Source organism: Pseudorca crassidens, chromosome 2 (assembly GCF_039906515.1).
Source record: "Pseudorca crassidens isolate mPseCra1 chromosome 2, mPseCra1.hap1, whole genome shotgun sequence".
Classification (NCBI taxonomy): domain Eukaryota; kingdom Metazoa; phylum Chordata; class Mammalia; order Artiodactyla; family Delphinidae; genus Pseudorca; species Pseudorca crassidens.
The window spans coordinates 54,524,180-54,542,696 of NC_090297.1; the positions used below are offsets into that span (position 1 = coordinate 54,524,180).

The 18,517-nt window shown below is 42.6% G+C and overlaps 1 protein-coding gene across 3 annotated transcripts in view; it reads left to right on the top strand.

The window, feature by feature from the left end:
- Positions 1-18,517, top strand: part of ROR1 (receptor tyrosine kinase like orphan receptor 1) — a 410,068-nt gene that overhangs the window by 225,845 nt on the left and 165,706 nt on the right. For all 3 annotated transcript variants that reach the window (XM_067726407.1, XM_067726409.1, XM_067726408.1), the window contains exon 2: positions 12,972-13,043. In XM_067726407.1, coding sequence (XP_067582508.1) covers positions 12,972-13,043 — 72 coding nt within the window. The remainder of the gene's footprint in view (positions 1-12,971; positions 13,044-18,517) is intronic.

Here is an 18,517-nt window from a genome sequence, read left to right on the forward strand (position 1 = left end):
GCTGGTGATTAGAAAGGCCTCCTGAAATGCTGCTGCTTGTCGGCTCTGGGAGAAGGAAGAACCCTCCCTTTTCACCTAAGAGAGGCTCTTTGGCAAATCCAAAGCATGCTCTTGCATTGTTGTGAAAGGTTCCCATGCCTGCAGCCACAAATACCCAGGCTGTTTAAAGGCTGCAGGTAGAACTACATTTCAGATGCAGATGTTGACACCTGGGAACCAACTCAAACAGTTTCCATCAGATTTGAAAACCGAAACAGACGTGGCAGATTGATGGTGGAAGAGAATAGTCACAAAATTAACTACGTGCAAAATTACCTTTCTTTCTGTTAAGAGGATGAAGAAAAAGTATATTGCAAGAGGGAATGACCAAATCACCAAGTTTGAGTAGCAATCGCTATAAGTTGAGTCTGTGTTTATGGATGCATGAATATCATTCCTTCCAGATCATTGTGTAAAAGGATCCTGTACTTTTGCATCTCTTTAATCTGATCAGATGAGCTGCGCACACGGGACCCTGTCTGACAGAGGTAGCTCACTCTGGTGGGCGGTTCTCCATCCTGCTTCACAGCAAGGAAAGGAAGCTCCTCCCCCATTTGTCTCTTGCCTTTAGTTTCTCAAACTTATTTCTGAATGCCCAAGAATATTTCAGATTTGGTCAGTTTATTTAGTGGAAAGTCTGTGGGCTTTGGAAATGGAAAGACTGGAGTCAAATCCTGGCTTTTTCACTCTATGGCATTAGGCTAGTTCCTAACCTAACTGAGCCTTAGTGTTCTCATCTGTAAATGGGTATCTGTTACCCACAAATAATGCACATAACACACTACCCCAAAATATGGTGACCAGAAACAATAAACATTTATTTAACTCGTGAGTCAGTGTGTTGGCTGTGTGGTTCTTTGGTCTGGACCAGGCCAAGCTGGTCTCAGCACATTCTGTTAGCCAAAGCAAGTCACAAAGGCCAGACCAGATTCAAGTTGGGGAAGTAGACTGTATCTCTTCGTGGGAAAAGCTGCAAAAAGTTGTGGGTACGGGGTGGAATGAATTGTGGCATTTTGCAATCTACCCCACTACCTTATACAAATAAATGTGGTAAAATATGGAGAGTGTGCAGCTATTATATCACCTGTACATTCAGAAAACATTTGTTGAGTGCCTACTGTGTGTACAATTCAGCAGCTGCTGCTGTGCGTAATGTAGAGATAAATAAGTCAGACCTCATCTCCAGCCTTGAGAAGTGTGCAATTTTAGTCAAGGACACTGAAGCAATTATAGGTCACCTTACAATTGTAAAGTGTTGTAAGAGAGGAATTGATAAAACACTGTGGGATCTCAGAAGAGGGAGAGATTAAACTAAGAGGCTCTGGGAAGGGATTCTGGCCCCAGCTTATGCTCTGCTTAATGTTTCCCTCTATTTAATTTTAATTATTGATCTCCCAGGCTATCAATAATGACATGGTGCAGGAAACCCAGTCCAGACGGGCAAAGCATTTTAAAGTGGAGCAATTTGAGGCAAATTAAGTATTTGAAAATTGCCAGCCATCTGGATCCTACACGCGTAGGCTAACATGGCTGGAGCAAAACCATCTTACTATCTTGCAGGATAATAGTAATCCTCCTAAATTTACCTCTCTGATTAAGATAATTTCCACTAACCCAGGCATCCCTCAATCTCATTAACTTAAACACTTGGTTTCCAGGGACAGGCAGAAAACACAAATTATACTTTCAATAGATTTTTTTCTGAAAATAGTTTAAAAAAATGTTTGCTCCACAGTCTTTGGAACTTTGAAATGATTGAATTAACAGTGTGCTAGAAGGGCTTAGAAAAAAAACAAACCTTAATACTGGAAAAGAGATTTCACCAGCGGTGTAACAGAGAGCCTGTGTGGAGCCAGGTTTGGGTGAGGGAAGACGGTGCTTACGTTCTCCTGCCACTTCATGACATGCCAGGGGACTTTAGGCAAGTCCTCTGGCTGAATCTGGGTTTCTTCAATTCCAACCAGGGTATGATTATCTCAGGCCTTGATCCTTCACATGTGGAGTCATGAGCTAATGTCTGTTCTGTGTACAGGCTTTCTTGAAAGGAAAAGTGCTACCTAAATACAAGGTACTTGTATTACTGTGAGGTGCTTGGAATCTTAATAGCTTTTTCAACTGCATCCAAAGTGGCCTCCTCTTTGTAAATGCTTTAAGTGGCTGAGACTCAAAACTGAAAAGGGTTTTGTTTCTTCCTCCTTGTAGGGAGTCCTGCCTAAAGTAGGAGGACTACATATTTTTAGAGTGTGCCCAATTTGCCCATTGGGTGGAGAGCTCCACAAACATAAAATTCCCAGCCACTGAGATCCTATGTAATGGAGATACTGGTGGCGACAAAACTGCCCTTCTCTTTACAGGATAATAATTTTCCTCCTAAGAGTCTAATTGACTAAATTGTTGGTCAACCAATTAAGAGGACCTTCTAGTTAAACATAAATACTTCGCCTTGAAAGATATTCAAGTGGTATCAATTTTGCCCTTGGTTAGTATTCACTGGGCTGTCTCAATATTGAGATTGCTGGCTGCTTTGGGATTTTATGACAAAAACAAGAGTTAAGTTTTAGTCTGCCAACTCCCTCTCCCCTAGATTCTTAAATTACATTAAACTTCTCAGTTCATTTAAACCTTTTTGTGTTGTTTGGGTTTTTTGGCAGGCATATCATTATATGAGTTTCCCTAAACTAGTGGGTTGTAGAGAACCAGTACTAGGCTAGTTATGTAAGACCCACCTCGGGAGATTTGGTAGTTTAGAGATAGGGGCTCCAAGGATCTGTATTTGTCTAACATACTCCCCAGCTGGGTTTGGGAATCACTGCATTAAATACCCCTGAAGTTGTATCTATAGTAAGTAAAAAAGTCTTTACCAATTAGTTATAGCTGCTACTTTGCTGGGCACTGTACTCATCTTCAAATATTTTTCTAGTAATCCTCATTGCAGTCCTGCAAGCTCATTACTATTGTTCCCATTTTACGAATGAGGAACTGAGGTTTAGAGGTATGAAGTACTTTGTCCGAGGTCATAAGCTAGTATGTGACAGACCCAGGATTTGAACATGTCTGGTTCTAAATTCAGTTTGACCCTTTCATCCCTCTGCTATGCTGTTTCTCATCTGGCGTGTTCCAGGATCGTGTAGGAACCAGGTAGGACACAAAGGAAGCATAAGACATGATCCTTACCCTCAAGAAGTTTACTATGCAAGCAGAGTGAAAGGAAGAACCCTTACTCACTGATGGCCAAAGAATATGTGGACCATAGCATTGAGTGCAAACTGTAAAGTAGAAAATTAGAGTAATTCTAGTCTTTCTGTCTTTTCAGTAGAAAACAGAATATCACTGAGTTAGCAGATTTATTATATTTTCCTATTGAACTGCAGTTGTTTTGCTGTGATTTAAACATAGCTTGAAGTAGGAAACAGAGGTATCCTATTTGAGGTTCGAACACGAGAAAAATTTTATTGATGTCAGTATTACGCTATTTCAAGGAGATGAAATTTGTGCATCAAATATTTTGTTTGATATATTCCATTTTTTCACTGATCTGGCTAGAGCAGAAGTCATTCAGCTCATGCGTAGTATCGTGTTGAATGGACAGTTATTTTCTCTCATTCCAGAGCCAAGTGTAAATTAGAAAGGTAAAAGGAACTTAGAAACTCTTAGACAGGTTACACTAACCCTCCATTCCCAGCAGATATATACGTTGCTAAGGAGACAAAGGCACAAAAGATCCAGTCCTGGTCGAAGAATCAATTTAGGAAGTATACAGGGCTGGAGCTAAATCACTCAAGCTGGGAGAGACATTCCCCGTTTCTAGTAGAAGACTCATTTTAGTAGCCAAGCTCTGCACGTAAGGGCAGTTATGTGATTACGGCGAGCGAAGACATACCCACTGTAGAGGTCTCAGTCTTTGTTCACTTTTTGCATAAATAAATTCTGTTCTATTCAAAGAAAAAAATTAGATTATGCGGGCTCCTCGTGTCTATCTAAGCATGTGGCTCTCCATAAAGCACATGAATTTCATCACCAAAATCTTTGGCCAGGACAGGATCTTCCAAGACCGTGCTGAGTCCCTTTACTTCCCCACCTCCCCAGCCTCCACCCCATCACAGCATTTATCATACTGTACTTTAATTCTTTATTTACTTCTCTGTGTCCCTACCACACAGTGAGCTCCATGAAGTAAGGAATGGTCTTTTGTTCACTAGTATATCCCAGCACCTAGCTAGCACTTAGCTAGTCTGGAACAGAGTAAGTACTTCATAAATATTTGTTGAATGAATGGATGGGTGGATGGATGGATGGATGAATTAACGAACAAACAAGTGAATATGATCACATTAAAATCCAGGTGAAAGTAAGGAGTTTTTAAAGAAATCCTTTTTGGCCATCTAGTTTTCCAAACTGTATACTAATACACTATGGCTTTAGGAAGCACCCAGCACACCTTAACTTCCTTTCCACTGTATATAGGACTTAACCAAGGCTTCATTTGTTTTGCAAGACTCAAGAATAAACTCTCAGCTGTCATTGAACTGCAGCGAGGAAAGCATCTTTTTTGGATCTCGCGTTTCTTTTGAGAGGCAGGTGACTTTGAATTGACCAGGGGCAATTACAGAGTAATAGACCTTTATTGCAAAATGGATTATAGAATATGAAAGTGTGCGTGGGCCATACAAAGGGGGAAACTAAATGGCAAACTCCAGAACACAAAGACAAACGACGCAGCAGGATGAGTAAGAAGGAAAAATTGCCAGGAGGCACTTTTGAGGGGAAAATCATATAAGAAAGATCAGTCAAGTGGAGACCAGAAGAAAAGAGGGAAGTTTGTTGATGTCATTGGAAATCTGAAGTGTCTGCAACACCCGAAAGGAAATGAAATAAAACCCGTGTAGGGAGATAAGACCAATTTCTGGGCTAAGCATTTTTCAGCAGGCTTTCTCCTTTCTTTACTCTGTCTTTGCCCACTTATTCTGAAGCCAGAAATAAACTAGTTGTTTTGTTGCACTAAGCCTCCATGGATGAATGAGGGAGCTAACTTTGGGTCCATTCATTTGAACTTCTCCTTGGGGAAGATCAAGGTTAGAGTCATCTGGAAATTTCTCTTAGGACTTTGCACTGACCCTAAGAAGATCATTCCTCCCCAGTAATTAGCTGAGGTGTTTCCTTTTCTCTTTAAGGGGGGGGGGGAGGGGAACCAAAAAAACTAGAAGTCCCTGGATTTTGAAATTACTATTAGTTTCCCTCTTGGAAAAAGCTGCTCCTGTATAGTTGAGTATGACCATTATTGATTTGTGTGCGCTTCCCTTAGTGTACCATAGTATTTCTAATACACAGGCCTCCTCTCACATTGGAGCAGTCTTTCCCACTCTCTGATCCTTTAGGTTTCCCCTCTCCAAACTGGATGTTGTACTCTTCCTCAGTGCTGCCTTGGAACCTTCTGTTTACTTCTGTTGTACCTCTTATCACAGATTTATGTTTAGAGTCAAGGCTTATTTAACATATTTTCTAACTTGTTTGATTATTGTTGCTTCCTTGCGTTATTGCCCCTTCCTTCTAGATCCAGCTTCCCTCTTACTGAAATAAAGAATGTATTTAGCACAAAAGGCTATGAGTTGGGCTTCCCTGGTGGCGCAGTGGTTGAGAGTCCGCCTGCCGATGCAGGGGACACGAGTTGGTGCCCCGCTCCGGGAAGATCCCACATGCCGCGCAGCGGCTGGGCCCGTGAGCCATGGCCGCTGGGCCTGCGCGTCTGGAGCCTGTGCTCCACAATGGGAGAGGCCACAACAGTGAGAGGCCCACGTACCGCAAAAAAAAAAAAAAAAAAAAAGGCTATGAGTGCATTTAAAACAGTTTTATTTTTAATACACAGAAAATGGAAACAACCAAATGTCTGAGGTGAATGGTTTCAGTGTGATAGTACATCTATACTATGCAATACTACTCAGCAGTAAAAAAGAACACGCCATTGATACACACAACAAATTGGGTGGATCTCAAGGGCATTGTATGAGTTCATTTATATCACATTCTTGAAACAACAAAATTATAGAGATGGAGAACAGATTAGTGGTTGCCGGGGTTAGGAACGGTTTGGAGGAGAGGGATGGGTGTGACCCTAAAGGGGTGGTATGAGGGATATCTTTGTGGTGATGACATAGTTCTTCATCTTGATTGCAGTGATGGTTATACGAATCTACACCTGTAATGAAATGACGGAGAACTGTACACATACATTATAACAATGTTGAATTCCAGGTTTGAATACCGTAATTACATAAGCTTAATTGGAGAGAAACTGGGGGAAGGGCACATGCGACGTCTCTGGTCTTTACATGCCCTTTTGATTTTTTGTGGGGACGTTTCCCCCCACCCTACCCATGTCCTGGGTGGACTCAAGGGTTCTAGCAGCTTCTCCGGACTTTGGGGGAAGTATTTCCAGCCCCTTCGCACAGATGGGGGAGCGCTCCCAGGCTCTCATAAAGGCTTTAGGCGAGAACCCAGATCTCCCTCTGGCCACATGTTGGTTTTCCAGTGAGCATTGCTATTTCAGCCCCCAGCCTGGAGGACCTGTATTTACAGGTATCTTCCGCATCAGCTTCTACTTACTGTTCTCTTCCTTTCTGACACCTGAGAATGTCCTTTTCTTTCAGTCTCAGCTCTGCATTATATTCTTTTCTTGTGGTATTTTATTCAATACTCTTGGTGTTTGTAGCCTGATGGGGGCGAGATGGGAGGAATGACTTGTGGGAAGGGGAGACCATTTCTGTCCATTTCTGTAGTTGCCCTGGGACACTGTTTATAATTGTGTTCCTGTACTCCTCTCCCACTAGACTGTAAGTTCTCAAAAAATGTTAGCGATCAGGTCAAGCTTCTTCATCCCAGTTTTTATGCATAGAAAGTGCTAATATACACGTGTATTGAATGAATGAATGGGTAAATGAGTGAGTGAATCTCCAGAGTTCCATGGTAAGGAGCCCAACTATGATGGCTTTTAAGTAAGATAGTTTTCAAGAATATTTCTATTCATTTTAAAGAAGATATGTGTCATTAGGTGCTTTGTGTAACATAATTCCTTTAAATACAAGAACTGTGTATGATCCATAATATTAATTCAACAGATTTAAAGAAGGAAATAATATTTCCAAAGGAAAAAAGACATTTAAGTGTGTTTCAAGAAGTATTTCCTCTCCTCCCTTTGTGTCTCTCACCATCTTTTGGGGGTTTTAGAATTAGGGAACCAAGCATTGATGGGAGAGGAGTGTGGCCTCTGGTACTGGTTCTCAAGCGATGTTTTGCTGAACTTAGGGTTCACTGGGGTCCTCTGGGGCTGAAGGGGGCTTAAGCTGGAGAGCAGTGGGTACGTCTTTTGGCATTGCCTCCCTCCCACTCCCATTTTGGCACAATTGGAGACACTGGCTCTGCTGTCAGACCTCCTGGGTTTGACCATAATTCCCATCCCCCCCCCAACAAGCTGAGTAGGCAAGTGCCTTAATATCTCTGCCTCAGGCTGTCCAATCTTAGAATGGAGTTAATAATGGTACCTACTTTATGGAATTGTTGAGAAGATCTCTGAGTGTTATCCTCTCAGACATTGGGAAAACCTGGACAGATTTTGTTTTTTGTTTTTGTCTTTTTTGCAATTCTCTCTCTATAAAAATATGAATAATACCACAAATTTTGGTATATTTTAAATTTCTCTTCAACAAATTAGTGGCTTTGTCACATGGACAGTAATGGTGCTACTTACGAAGTCATTATAGGTTTTATAAAAAGATATCATTTCATAGTGCGGTGTAGGTGGTGTGATTGGGTATTTGAACAGTTTAAGGTTGCAGGACTGTGCTGTCTTCTTTCTTGGTGATTGTACTGAAAACTTATTTTGAAGATTACATCAGACATCCAAATCTGAGGTCACTGAGGATTAGGTCGTTGTAGACACTGAGCATAGTAATTCTCCACTCCTGATTTTCCCACAGGGGGTAAAGGAGGCTCTCACTTCCCTCTCCTCAGTAAATAAACTGAGTCCCAGAGTGGAGGGGCCCCCTCATTCAGGACCCTAGATGTGGGGTGATTGTGAACCCAGGGCCAGAGCAATGCCCAGGCTGACTAACCCCTGGCGCTGTTGGGGAATGTGGCCTGCCTGCCCTTCTAAGGAGAGCAGGCTCTGACTTTCCCAAACAGGTGCTTTTGGTGAAGGTGTCGTACCTGGCTATGGGCTTCTCCTCCACCGAGGCGCTGGGGAGAGGAAGGAACCAAGTCTGAGATCCTTGTGTCTAAAGTAACGCTGCCTACCAGAGAACTTGAAGCCATTGCACCCTCGCCTCCTTCCCACCCTCTTTCCCCAGATGATCACGAGCAGAGACCTTCTTTTACCACAGAAGAAAGTGTGCCCCTTTTGTGTGACTGACGCCAGCTGTTTAGATACTTCCTGTGCGTCTCTCTGAACTCAGCTTCTAAGGAGACATATCATCTCTTACGGGCACAGACAGAGGAAGATTAAGGGCAATGAGAAGGCAGCATGCATTTATTTCTTTTCTTTTAAATTTATTTTATTGAAGCGTGCATTTATTTCTAAGCCGTCTCTAAGGCCTGGCTCTATCTTAGGACTGTGATTTTGGCCAAGTCACTTGACTGCTGTGGGCCTCACTTTCTTCATCTGTCAGATGAGGAGACTGTACCAGATAAGAGGCTTAAAATTTTTTTGTTTAAAGCGTCGGCGCATTTTCCCACGACACCTGAATATGTAACACAGAGAAATGTAGAGTTGTTCCTGTTGAAGGGGGAGCTATAGCCTGGGCCCCTTGTCCTCTGTACCCCCAGATGCTCCAAGGTCCCCTATGAGGACGCCTCCAGAAATCCTTAGGCTTGAGTCATGAGCTACTTGAACTTGTAAGAAATTTAAATACTGCATATAACATCACATGACACTTCTACTTTATATCTAAGGAGAGAAGGATCCACATACGATTGCCACATTAAAACATGCACCCCTTTTTTAAAAAGTTATAAATTTGTTAACTCTGTGGGGAAAACGCCCCACAGTGGTTATTAAAGTTTGACTCACAAGCAGCAAAAAAACCCACTAACAAACAACATAGTTTGCTAAATAAGTCCTGGGCCTCTACGGCCCACTCAGATATAACACTGCAGGACTCAGTGTCACTGGTCATGAAGGGCATTGGGGCAGCCACTTGTCCCTCACCCTTGGCCTTTGTGACCACTGGGCTGGCCACCAGTCTCATGAGAATGCTGGTTTGTGCCTGTGTAACCTCAGCTTGTTACTGGAAGAGAATACAGGATGTGGCATGGCCAGGGGCTTCTTGGAAGAGCCTCTGCATCCTGTGAACATGTGGCTGTTCCCTGCCAACTGCTGAGACAAACCAGTGATCCTCGTGGAGAGCACAGGCTTTTATCAATGAGGAGGATTCAAGGCTTATTATTTTTTCCCCTCCCTCCAAGTGACACTCCCACTGTTCAGGCTTAAATACCAAAACCTTATGTTTGCAGAATCAGTGCCAAAAAGTCACTCATCAGTGAAACTGCAAAGGTAATAGCTCCTATTGATCAACTTGGGAGAAGAATGTCTTGCCCTCCTGCGGAGGTCAGGAAAGATAAGAGCTGGAGTTTTCTCAAACATGCTGGATTTGCTTAAATTGGATAAAACCACATAAAAACACTGATGTTCTAAGAGAACTGGTGACCGATTCAGGAAAACCTCACAAAATGAAAAGATTGGCTTGGATTAGTAAGGCATGCAAAACAGGGTCTTTCTAAAAGCACAGCAAATGCGTCATTTCAAACCTAGACAGTGACATAGCTGCTAACTGGAGTATGTCCACATGGCATATGCCCGTTTGCCTTGCTAGACAGAAGGGGAGGCATGAAAGATCTTGAGTATCCACTCTATGCTGGGCACCCTTTTGGTGCGGGACCCTTTTGGTCCATAATGTGATTTAGTCCTTACCACATTCCTGTGAGATGGCTTTTATTGTCCCCATTTTACAGATGAGAAAATAGTGGTCAAAGGATGTTAAGTAACTTGGTCCTGATCACAAAATTAGTAAGTGGCAGAAATTAGTATCTTAATGTAGGTGTGTATTTCCATTAAATATTCTACTGTCTCCCAGTTGGCACATACAAATTTGCCATTACCACAATAAATTTTACACACAGAGAGGCTGCTAGTCTGGTATTAAATATCTCATCCTTTTGCCACGGTGAAGAAAATAAGAGAGGAGCTGAATCCATTAGTGGAGATCCTGCAGGGTCAAGACTGGCAGTCGCATCTCTCTAACGCTGCTGCTGACCCTGGAATCGAGGGCTCTCAAATTGAGATGTGCTCAATTTTTCTTGCTTAAAATTCAGCCTGCTTTTCGGGAGGTGAGGGGGGAACCTTATTAAACATCATTTTTGTGAGGGGCTACATTAAACTACTAACATTAAACTTTTCACATTAAATAATCAGCCTTTCTTTCCAAAAAAAGTGGCCTCAGAAGACAATATTTTTCAGGGAGATTATTCATATTTTAAGATATTTTATCTATTTTATCTGTTTTTATTATCATTTTATCTGAAAGGTTGAACATGTGGTTATCTCGAGGAATAGATCTGGAGTCTGAGAACAAAATTCCTCAGAAGCATCACAATCACTTAATGAGCTTGTGAATTGAAATTATCTTTGCTGTAGCCTAAGAACCCAGTGGTAATTAGTGTCCAGGGACACATGGGGAACAATTTCAACTGTTAACAGTGCCAAGAATCCATTCATTTGTCATCAGTCTCAAATTATATTCAATCAGCAATTCAAATTCAGGCTAGAAAAACCAAGTGACATGTAGCTAACTTTCTATAAAATTAACACTGTAAAGTGAAACCTATGTTTCTGGCAATTTAGCTGTGAGCAGCAGTAAGATGAAGCTATGAAAATATTGAATGTAAATGCTGTCAAAATCTGTCTTAATCCCACCACTTCCCCACTCTTTGCTTCCTTGCCTGAATTGCCGCCGTGGCTGCCATGCTTCTATTCCCAAGCTCCCCGAAGTTCTGAGTATTGGAGTGCTTGATGAGCCTTTTTATAAGGGGAACCACAGCAATCCAAAATACTGCCGACAAGGGGCCTTTATTCAAAGAGCCAAAGTGGGTGGCAGCAGGATGGGGGTCAGCGTGGAGCTGCAGTTGGAATCACACATGGAAGGCTCCAAAACGTAGACAATTAGCACTTCCTGGTGAAATCACCTGCATGAAATACCCGTTCCGAGGACAAGTGGTTGATGACAGAAGCACTGTCTTCCACTGTGGTTTTGCGCTAAGCATTTTTCTTACCTGGGCAGATTTTCCTTTTTGGCTTCATAGTTTGGAATTCTCTGTGCTGTAAGGTCCCTGCCATACTGCCCATCTGACTTCAGTTCCCCTTAAAAGAGTCTATGCTGTTGTCGGCTCAGGATGGAGCAGGTGACTGGGGCTGTTTGGGGTGGGAAGGGTACGTGTGGCTTGTGTACTTTCTTTCCCACCTGCTTTCTTTTCCCACCTGAACAGGGGAAGCGACAAGCCAAGGAGGCCTGCACAGACCAAACAACCTTTTGTCTCTGCTGTACGTGGCAGGTTGATTGGAGACCCAGTAGACAAGCTAGAAGTGGCCTCTGCAGGGTCTCAGTGGGTAAACATCCTGTCCTCGGCAAAGCTCACTGCTGACGGGTTGTGGCTTCTATGGCCACGTGGCAGACGGTCCCCATCAGTAAATAAGGAAATGTAGAGAGTGTGCTTATCTAGGTGAAAAGGTGAAGCCAGAGAGAGGTAAGGTGAAAAACAAGTCAGGTTTCACAGACTTGAGGACTGGGCAGCATGGGCTGCCAGGAGGTATGTGCCTGGTGGAGTCAAGCGGACCTGGATGTGAATCCAGTTCTTCCACTTACTAAAGTTTATCTTGCATTCTGACGCAGATCCATTTTCAGTGACTACCTAGAGTACTGTGTTGAAAAGGCTGTAAGGCAGACCCCAGGTTTAATAAGCAAAAAGGGCCATAATTGACTAATGATGTCTGAAGGAAGGGGAAGTGATGGCATGGGTGCCACAGATCTAACGACCCAGGCTCTGGGCTCTCTGAGATCCTGCCTAGCACTAAAGTTCTGTAATGCAGTGAGTGTGTGTGTGCGCGCGTGTGTGTGTGTGCGCGCGTGTGTGTATGTGTGTAACCTAACAATTGGTTAGTGCAGTCCTATTAGAATGTGCTAGTAGGATGGTGTCATGGGTTAAATTTTCAAAAACAAAGACATCATTTGTATATTACAGTATATCACTGAAGAGTTTTAAAATTTTAATAGTGTATCATGTCCCTTAGACTATTGATTTGCACGTTTGCTTTAATTTATAGTGGTTTTGAAAATTATCTTTGAATTTAGGTTACCATGAATGACTCTCCATATTCAAATACTTAGCTTTCATTTGTCTTGACTTAAGGTTTCAATATAGAGAAATCGATTTCTCTATTAATAGAAATGCTATCAATTCACAAACACAAATGAAGCCAGCAGCAGGAACAATGCTGTTCTCATGTTTCATGGGAAGACTATTGACTGTATTAATCTAAGACTTGTCTTCTAACAAGAAAAGGAAGAGTTTGTGTTGGATGGTATTTGGTCATTTCTGTAGGTTTGGTTTTTCATCAATGAAATATTTGTATTTTAATTTTCAAGCCTGTGCTTTAAAGAAAAACAACTTGGAATCTGGCCTCCAGTGTGTTTGTCTGGATGGCCTCTGTGGTGCAGGCACCCCTGCCAGGCAAGTAGAGCAGACATTCAAGTTTACTAAGCTGTGGGACCGCGTGGTTTCTCTTGGAAGGCAGGGCCTTTGGAAATCTCCTGTGATGCTTCTAACAGCCCATACGTTACTATATTTAATATTGCCCTCGTCTTTTTCCCCTCCCTTCTTTGTCTTTTCAGAAACAGAGTTGTCAGTCACTGCTGACTTAGTGCCTACCTCATCGTGGAACATTTCAAGTGAGCTCGACAGAGGTACACAGTGGGGACACGTAGGGGTGGAGGTGGAAGAGGGGAGGCATGAAATGCCAGGTTTACTCCTGGCATGGCTGTCTTTGAAATCAACTGCTTTTTAGATCACTAGAAGGAGGCGGGGGCCAAAATAAATTCCCTGCTTACTGTGATCATTTAACATTTAATTACTTGGAATTCTATTATTTCTGGAAAGGTTTGTTGTTGTTGTTTTTTCCTCTCTCTCTCTCTCTCTCTCTCTCTCTCTGTCTCTCTCTCTCTCTCTTTCCTTTCCCTTCTTCCCCTAAAATGTTCCACATGCTAAAAATGCTTCAAGATGTGGAAAAGGGTAGCTTCTGACCTTCCTGACACTGCATCTAGTGGATCTTATTTAGAGGATTTGATTCTGCCTGAGCCAGGACGGATCAGAGCTGTTTGCTGGGTGACCTTTTACAGTGAGTATTTGATGTGCTTGCAGGGTTCAGGGCAGAGTATTTGGAATGTTTGTAATTGCCTGTGTGTACAGATGGCAGCTTCCTGTGTGCACGTGGAGGACAGGTTCCTGCTATGAGTCTGTTGTAGTATTAATTAAGTCCTGCCGTATGCTAAGCACTGGCTACTCTGTAGAGATCCTATGTCCTGGAAGATAAATCAGGACACATTCAGAATCCCTGAAATTGGCTCATCCTACCCTTCAGGCTTATTTCTCTTTAGTCCCCTTTATGCCCTTTTATGCATCTCCAGCCCGATTTTTATTTCATCTTATATGTCCTGTGCTTTTTTCTTCTCTACTTTTGTCTTAGCTGTTCTTTCCATCTGAACTGCCCTTCCTTCGTTGCCAGTCTCCATTCTCTCCCCTCTACAGGGCAACAAATTACTTCTCCTTTAAGTCTGAGCATATAGTCTATATTAGCCACAGTCTTATCTAATCCCTCAGCAGGAAGTGGCCTTTCTGTATTTGGAACCCCCATAGTCTTTTTCTCTGTTCTTCTCTTAGCATTTTCTATGTTATATCATGGTGATTTACATATTTGTCTATCCCGCCCTTAAACCTGGAAGTTCCTTGTAGGTAGGATATCTATTTTGTTCTTTTTTTTTTTTTTTCCTGTCTCTATTAAAAAATCTAGTAGAGACTCTCATTCATAGGAAATCCTCAATAAATATGTATGGAATGACAGGTGAGTCACACTGTAGTCATATAGATGGATGGGCCACATCCATATATATATATATATATATATATATATATATATATATATATATATATATATATACAGATACCTTCAACAATCTTACTGAGTTTCTACTTTAGTTCAGGCATGATTTTAGGTTCTGGGATTATAGTGATAAAAGGAGCTCAAAAATCATTGTCAAAAATTGCCTTTTATGATCTGCTGTCTTTTGTCTGCTCGTGTATTCACTGGGAGTTAGAGTTCCTCTCAGAGGAATGAGAATGTTACTTTATAAAACAGGAATGGGACGATTTACTTTGTTGGTTATGCTCTTCAGGCATTTTAGGGTGGCGGGATGAGGTGAGATGTCTTTTCACCTTAAATCAAAGGACATTTAGGATCATTTGTTATCGTCAAATTTGATCTGGACATTCTTTTTCTAATTAAGGATTAAAACAGGGACTGCACGTTATGCCTCTGCATCTCCAGCACCAAGCACAATGCTGCGGAGGCAGTAGTTTCTCAACAAATCTTCGTGGATTTTTTTTTTAATGGAAAAGAAGAAATAAAGCATACTAAATGTTAAAGCAGTGCCTACTCTGTGCCATGCAGTGTGCCAGGGGCTTTCAAGTATGTGAACTTACTTGGCAAGCTCCTTATAGCACCAACAGAAAAAAATATATCATTGCACACTACCTGTTACTGATCAAGTTCCAGTTACGGCTCTAGAAGGACATCAGTCTGAAAAGCACATCATGTGCTGAAAAGGCAGCAGAGCCACCAGTCAACTACCTAGCCTGCCAGACTTTGAATTTCTAGCAGACCAGCACTGTAATTAGCAGCTGTTGCCCTTCAAGAAAGTAGTGTCAAGTAGTAGAACCTACTGGCCAAAGGGTGGAACCTACTGGCCAAAGGGTGGAACTAAGGCAGTCCCCAAACTCCTTTTACTGTTTAGCATGGCCTTCCAGAGAGCATGGATGGCTTTCCAGGGGTTCTTGGTGTCTTCTTTCTCTAGAAGGTAATTAGTATGTGGTCTTAACTTCCCACTTAGAATGAAAGCGAAAGCTGATTGATTCATTTATTCACTCATTTTGATCAATTCTTTATTGCTTCTGACTCTGATCTGGGCACAGTCTGAAGACTCAGAATCAAAAGATGAATCAGGGACTTCCCTGGTGGCGCAGTGGTAATCCACCTGCCAATGCAGGGTACATGGGTTCAAGCCCTGGTCCGGGAAGATCCCACATGCCGCAGAGCAACTAAGCCCATAAGCTACAACTACTGAGCCCACATGCCACAACTATTGAAGCCCACGCGCCTAGAGCCCATGCTCCACAACAAGAAAAGCCACCACAATGAGAAGCCCACGCACCGCAACCAAGCGTAACCCCTGCTCGCCGCAACTAGAGAGAAAGCCCACGTGCAGCAATGAAGACCCAACGCAGCCAAGAAAACAAAACAAAAAAAGATGAGTCAGACCAGGGTCTCTGTCCTCCTTGAACTCAGAGCCAAGAGAGAAGGACTGATATCTAAAGGCATAAGAAAAACTTTCTGGTCAGATTGAGTTGTCAAGGGACATTCCTCCCAATCACAGAGAGATGCTAGTGTAAATACACAAGGGAAAAAAAAATCCATCACCAGTCTGGTATGCAGAAAGGAGAAATCTCCAGGTGCCCGAATTGAAGAACAAGCAGTGTTCAGTGGGAAGGAATGAAACAAAAGGTCCTATAAAAACATGGGAAGTATGTATGGTTCTTAGGGGCTGGAGTTTCAGAATCCTATAGGGATGAGAGCTGAGGCCATAGGAAACAAACTCCTTTCCAAGGCTGTCAATGAAGAATGACAGACCTGAGCATGAAATAAGGAAAATTCTGCCAAGGATCTGGTATGGAAGTCTATCAACCACCCTGGGCCACTGGGATCACCCACAAGAAATCAAAACCCCAACCTGTGTTCTCCATGGGTATGGGGTTGGTATACTTCTTTTATAGTGCACAAGCCACAAACCAAGAAGATAATGTAAAAACTTGGTCTGGAATTGATTAAACTATGAGATCCTGACAGGGGACAGCCTAAAGCCAAAAATCATCGTCAAAAAACGTCTCAACAGCCCAGCACGTATGGGTCTCCCACCAAAAACAAAATTTAAAAACTCAAAACCACAAAACAACAGTACTCCTGATGTTAAGTAATTTTAAATATTATAGTGTGTTCAAGAGAGGGAAAAAAAGCCACCATTAGTGAGAGTCAGACAAAACACATGGAGAAGTTCATATCTTAGGAACTAAAAGCAATAGACCAATTTGAGAGAGTAGATATGTTTAAAATGTTTCCTGGTGAAAGAGGAAATAGAAACCATAGGCCAAGTACAGGATAATATGACCAAAAAGTAGACATTTTACAAGAACTAAATAGAAATTCTATAATTGAAAAATAGAATTATAGAAATTAAAAATTCATCAAGTGGGTTAAACGGTGGCTGCACTCAGCTGAAGAGAGAAATGGCGAACTAGAAGACAGATTGAAGATAATACGGTAGTTCAGAGAATGGACCCTGGAGCCAAGGTGACTAAGTTTGAATCCTGACTCTGCTACCTGCATGCTGTGTGACTTTGGGCAAGCCACTCCACCTCTCAGTGCTTTGGTCTTCTCATTTGTAAGATGAGATAATAATACTACCTACCTCACATGGTGGTTGTGAAAATTGATCTGGCTAACAAATCTGATAAACTCATTAGTTAAGAAGTAACAGCTGTTTTTGGTTAATACAATTATTACTTTGGGCTTGGTAGTTAAAAAAAAAAATCATTGGTATTTTGGCAGCCTTGTAAGGAAAGCGTATATTAGGGTTGGAGTGAATGTTTCAGATCCTGTTAAATCAGCCCATGTCAGCAGCCACCCACTCTGGCCTCCCCCACATGGCTGTTCACCCACACCAGCACCATATTTAGTTTGGTAAACAAGGTTCTCTATGGTCTTACCCTTGCCAGGTCCTCTCACCTCACCCCTACACTCCATACTTTGTACTCTTTGTTTCAACAACCTGCCTCTCTAATTCCCTAAGTATATCCTTCTATACTTCCAGTCTCTCTGCCTTTGTTCATACAGTTCCTTTTGATTGTATTGTCCTTAACCTTATTCTTCACTTGGCTGACTCCTTTATTTAAGCATCACCTTAACCATTGCCTCACCCCCTTCTCCCCGCAGTGCTTCTAATGAGCATAGTGCTGAATAAGACCACCAGGGTTCCCGTTTTGGTGGACCTTGCATTCTGGAGGGAGAGGCAGATAATTACGAATCCTTTCATCAACCCCATTGACCATGCCATCCACAGTGCCCCGAAACATTTAATATGTGGGGTACCATATGACCCCATGTCTGTCTTGCTCAGAATCCTTACCAGACTGTATTGACATCATCGATTCTGTGCCCGTCGCTTTAAAGTCAGGTCTCTCTTATCCATTGGCTGCTCTTATTGCCCAACCAAGTGCCTGGTGTGTAGTGGAAAATGTGTTAAATGGTAGGGGTTCCAATGCCATCTGTGCCAACTAGTGTGAATTCCTGCTAGGTGTGAGGCACCTGCTGAGCATGTGAAGGCATCATTTGAATTCGCACCACCGTGGGCAGCAGAACAGATAGGCAGCTGAGGCTCATGAGGGTTAAAGGAAGGGCATAGCTGGTGAGTGGCGGTGCCAGGATTCCCACCAAGGCCTCCACACCAAGTCCAGGGATCCATGTCCAACATGGCAGTTGACTGCACTGTCTCCCCTGCCTTCATATCCCTCCTCCAGTGGGACCATTTCCCTCACATGGAGAAACAGTAAAATAAAAGTCCGTCACTTGGTATCCTTTAATGCCTTTCTCTTCACCGACCTGCTCTGTTCCACCCATCAATCCCATTCTGGCTCCCCAGCCTCACGCTGGTCCTGGTTTTCTGTTAAATGAGTCCAGTCAGTGGCATTAAACAGTTACCTGTTTATCCTTTCCAACAGGAAATGAAATTTAAAAGAGACAAGGCCACCCGGGAAGAGCCCTTGAAAGCTACTATTGACAGGGCATGGGGGTAATTTCTGAAACAAATGCTTCAGAAGCAAGAGCCTCCTAAAATAAATCGATCTACAGGGGCCCAACCTCAGCTTCCCTGTGGAGGTTTCGGGGTGGGGCATGATGAGGGCCTCTTTCCCCCTCTTCCATTTTCAGTCACATGAGGTCTCAGAGGTTCTCTATAGAAAGCCAAATGTTTCTTTTGGAGAAAGCACTGGAAATTGCACCCGTAGGTAGCAGAAAGGGAGGGAGCCTACAACTTAAAAAAATACTGAGGCCTCA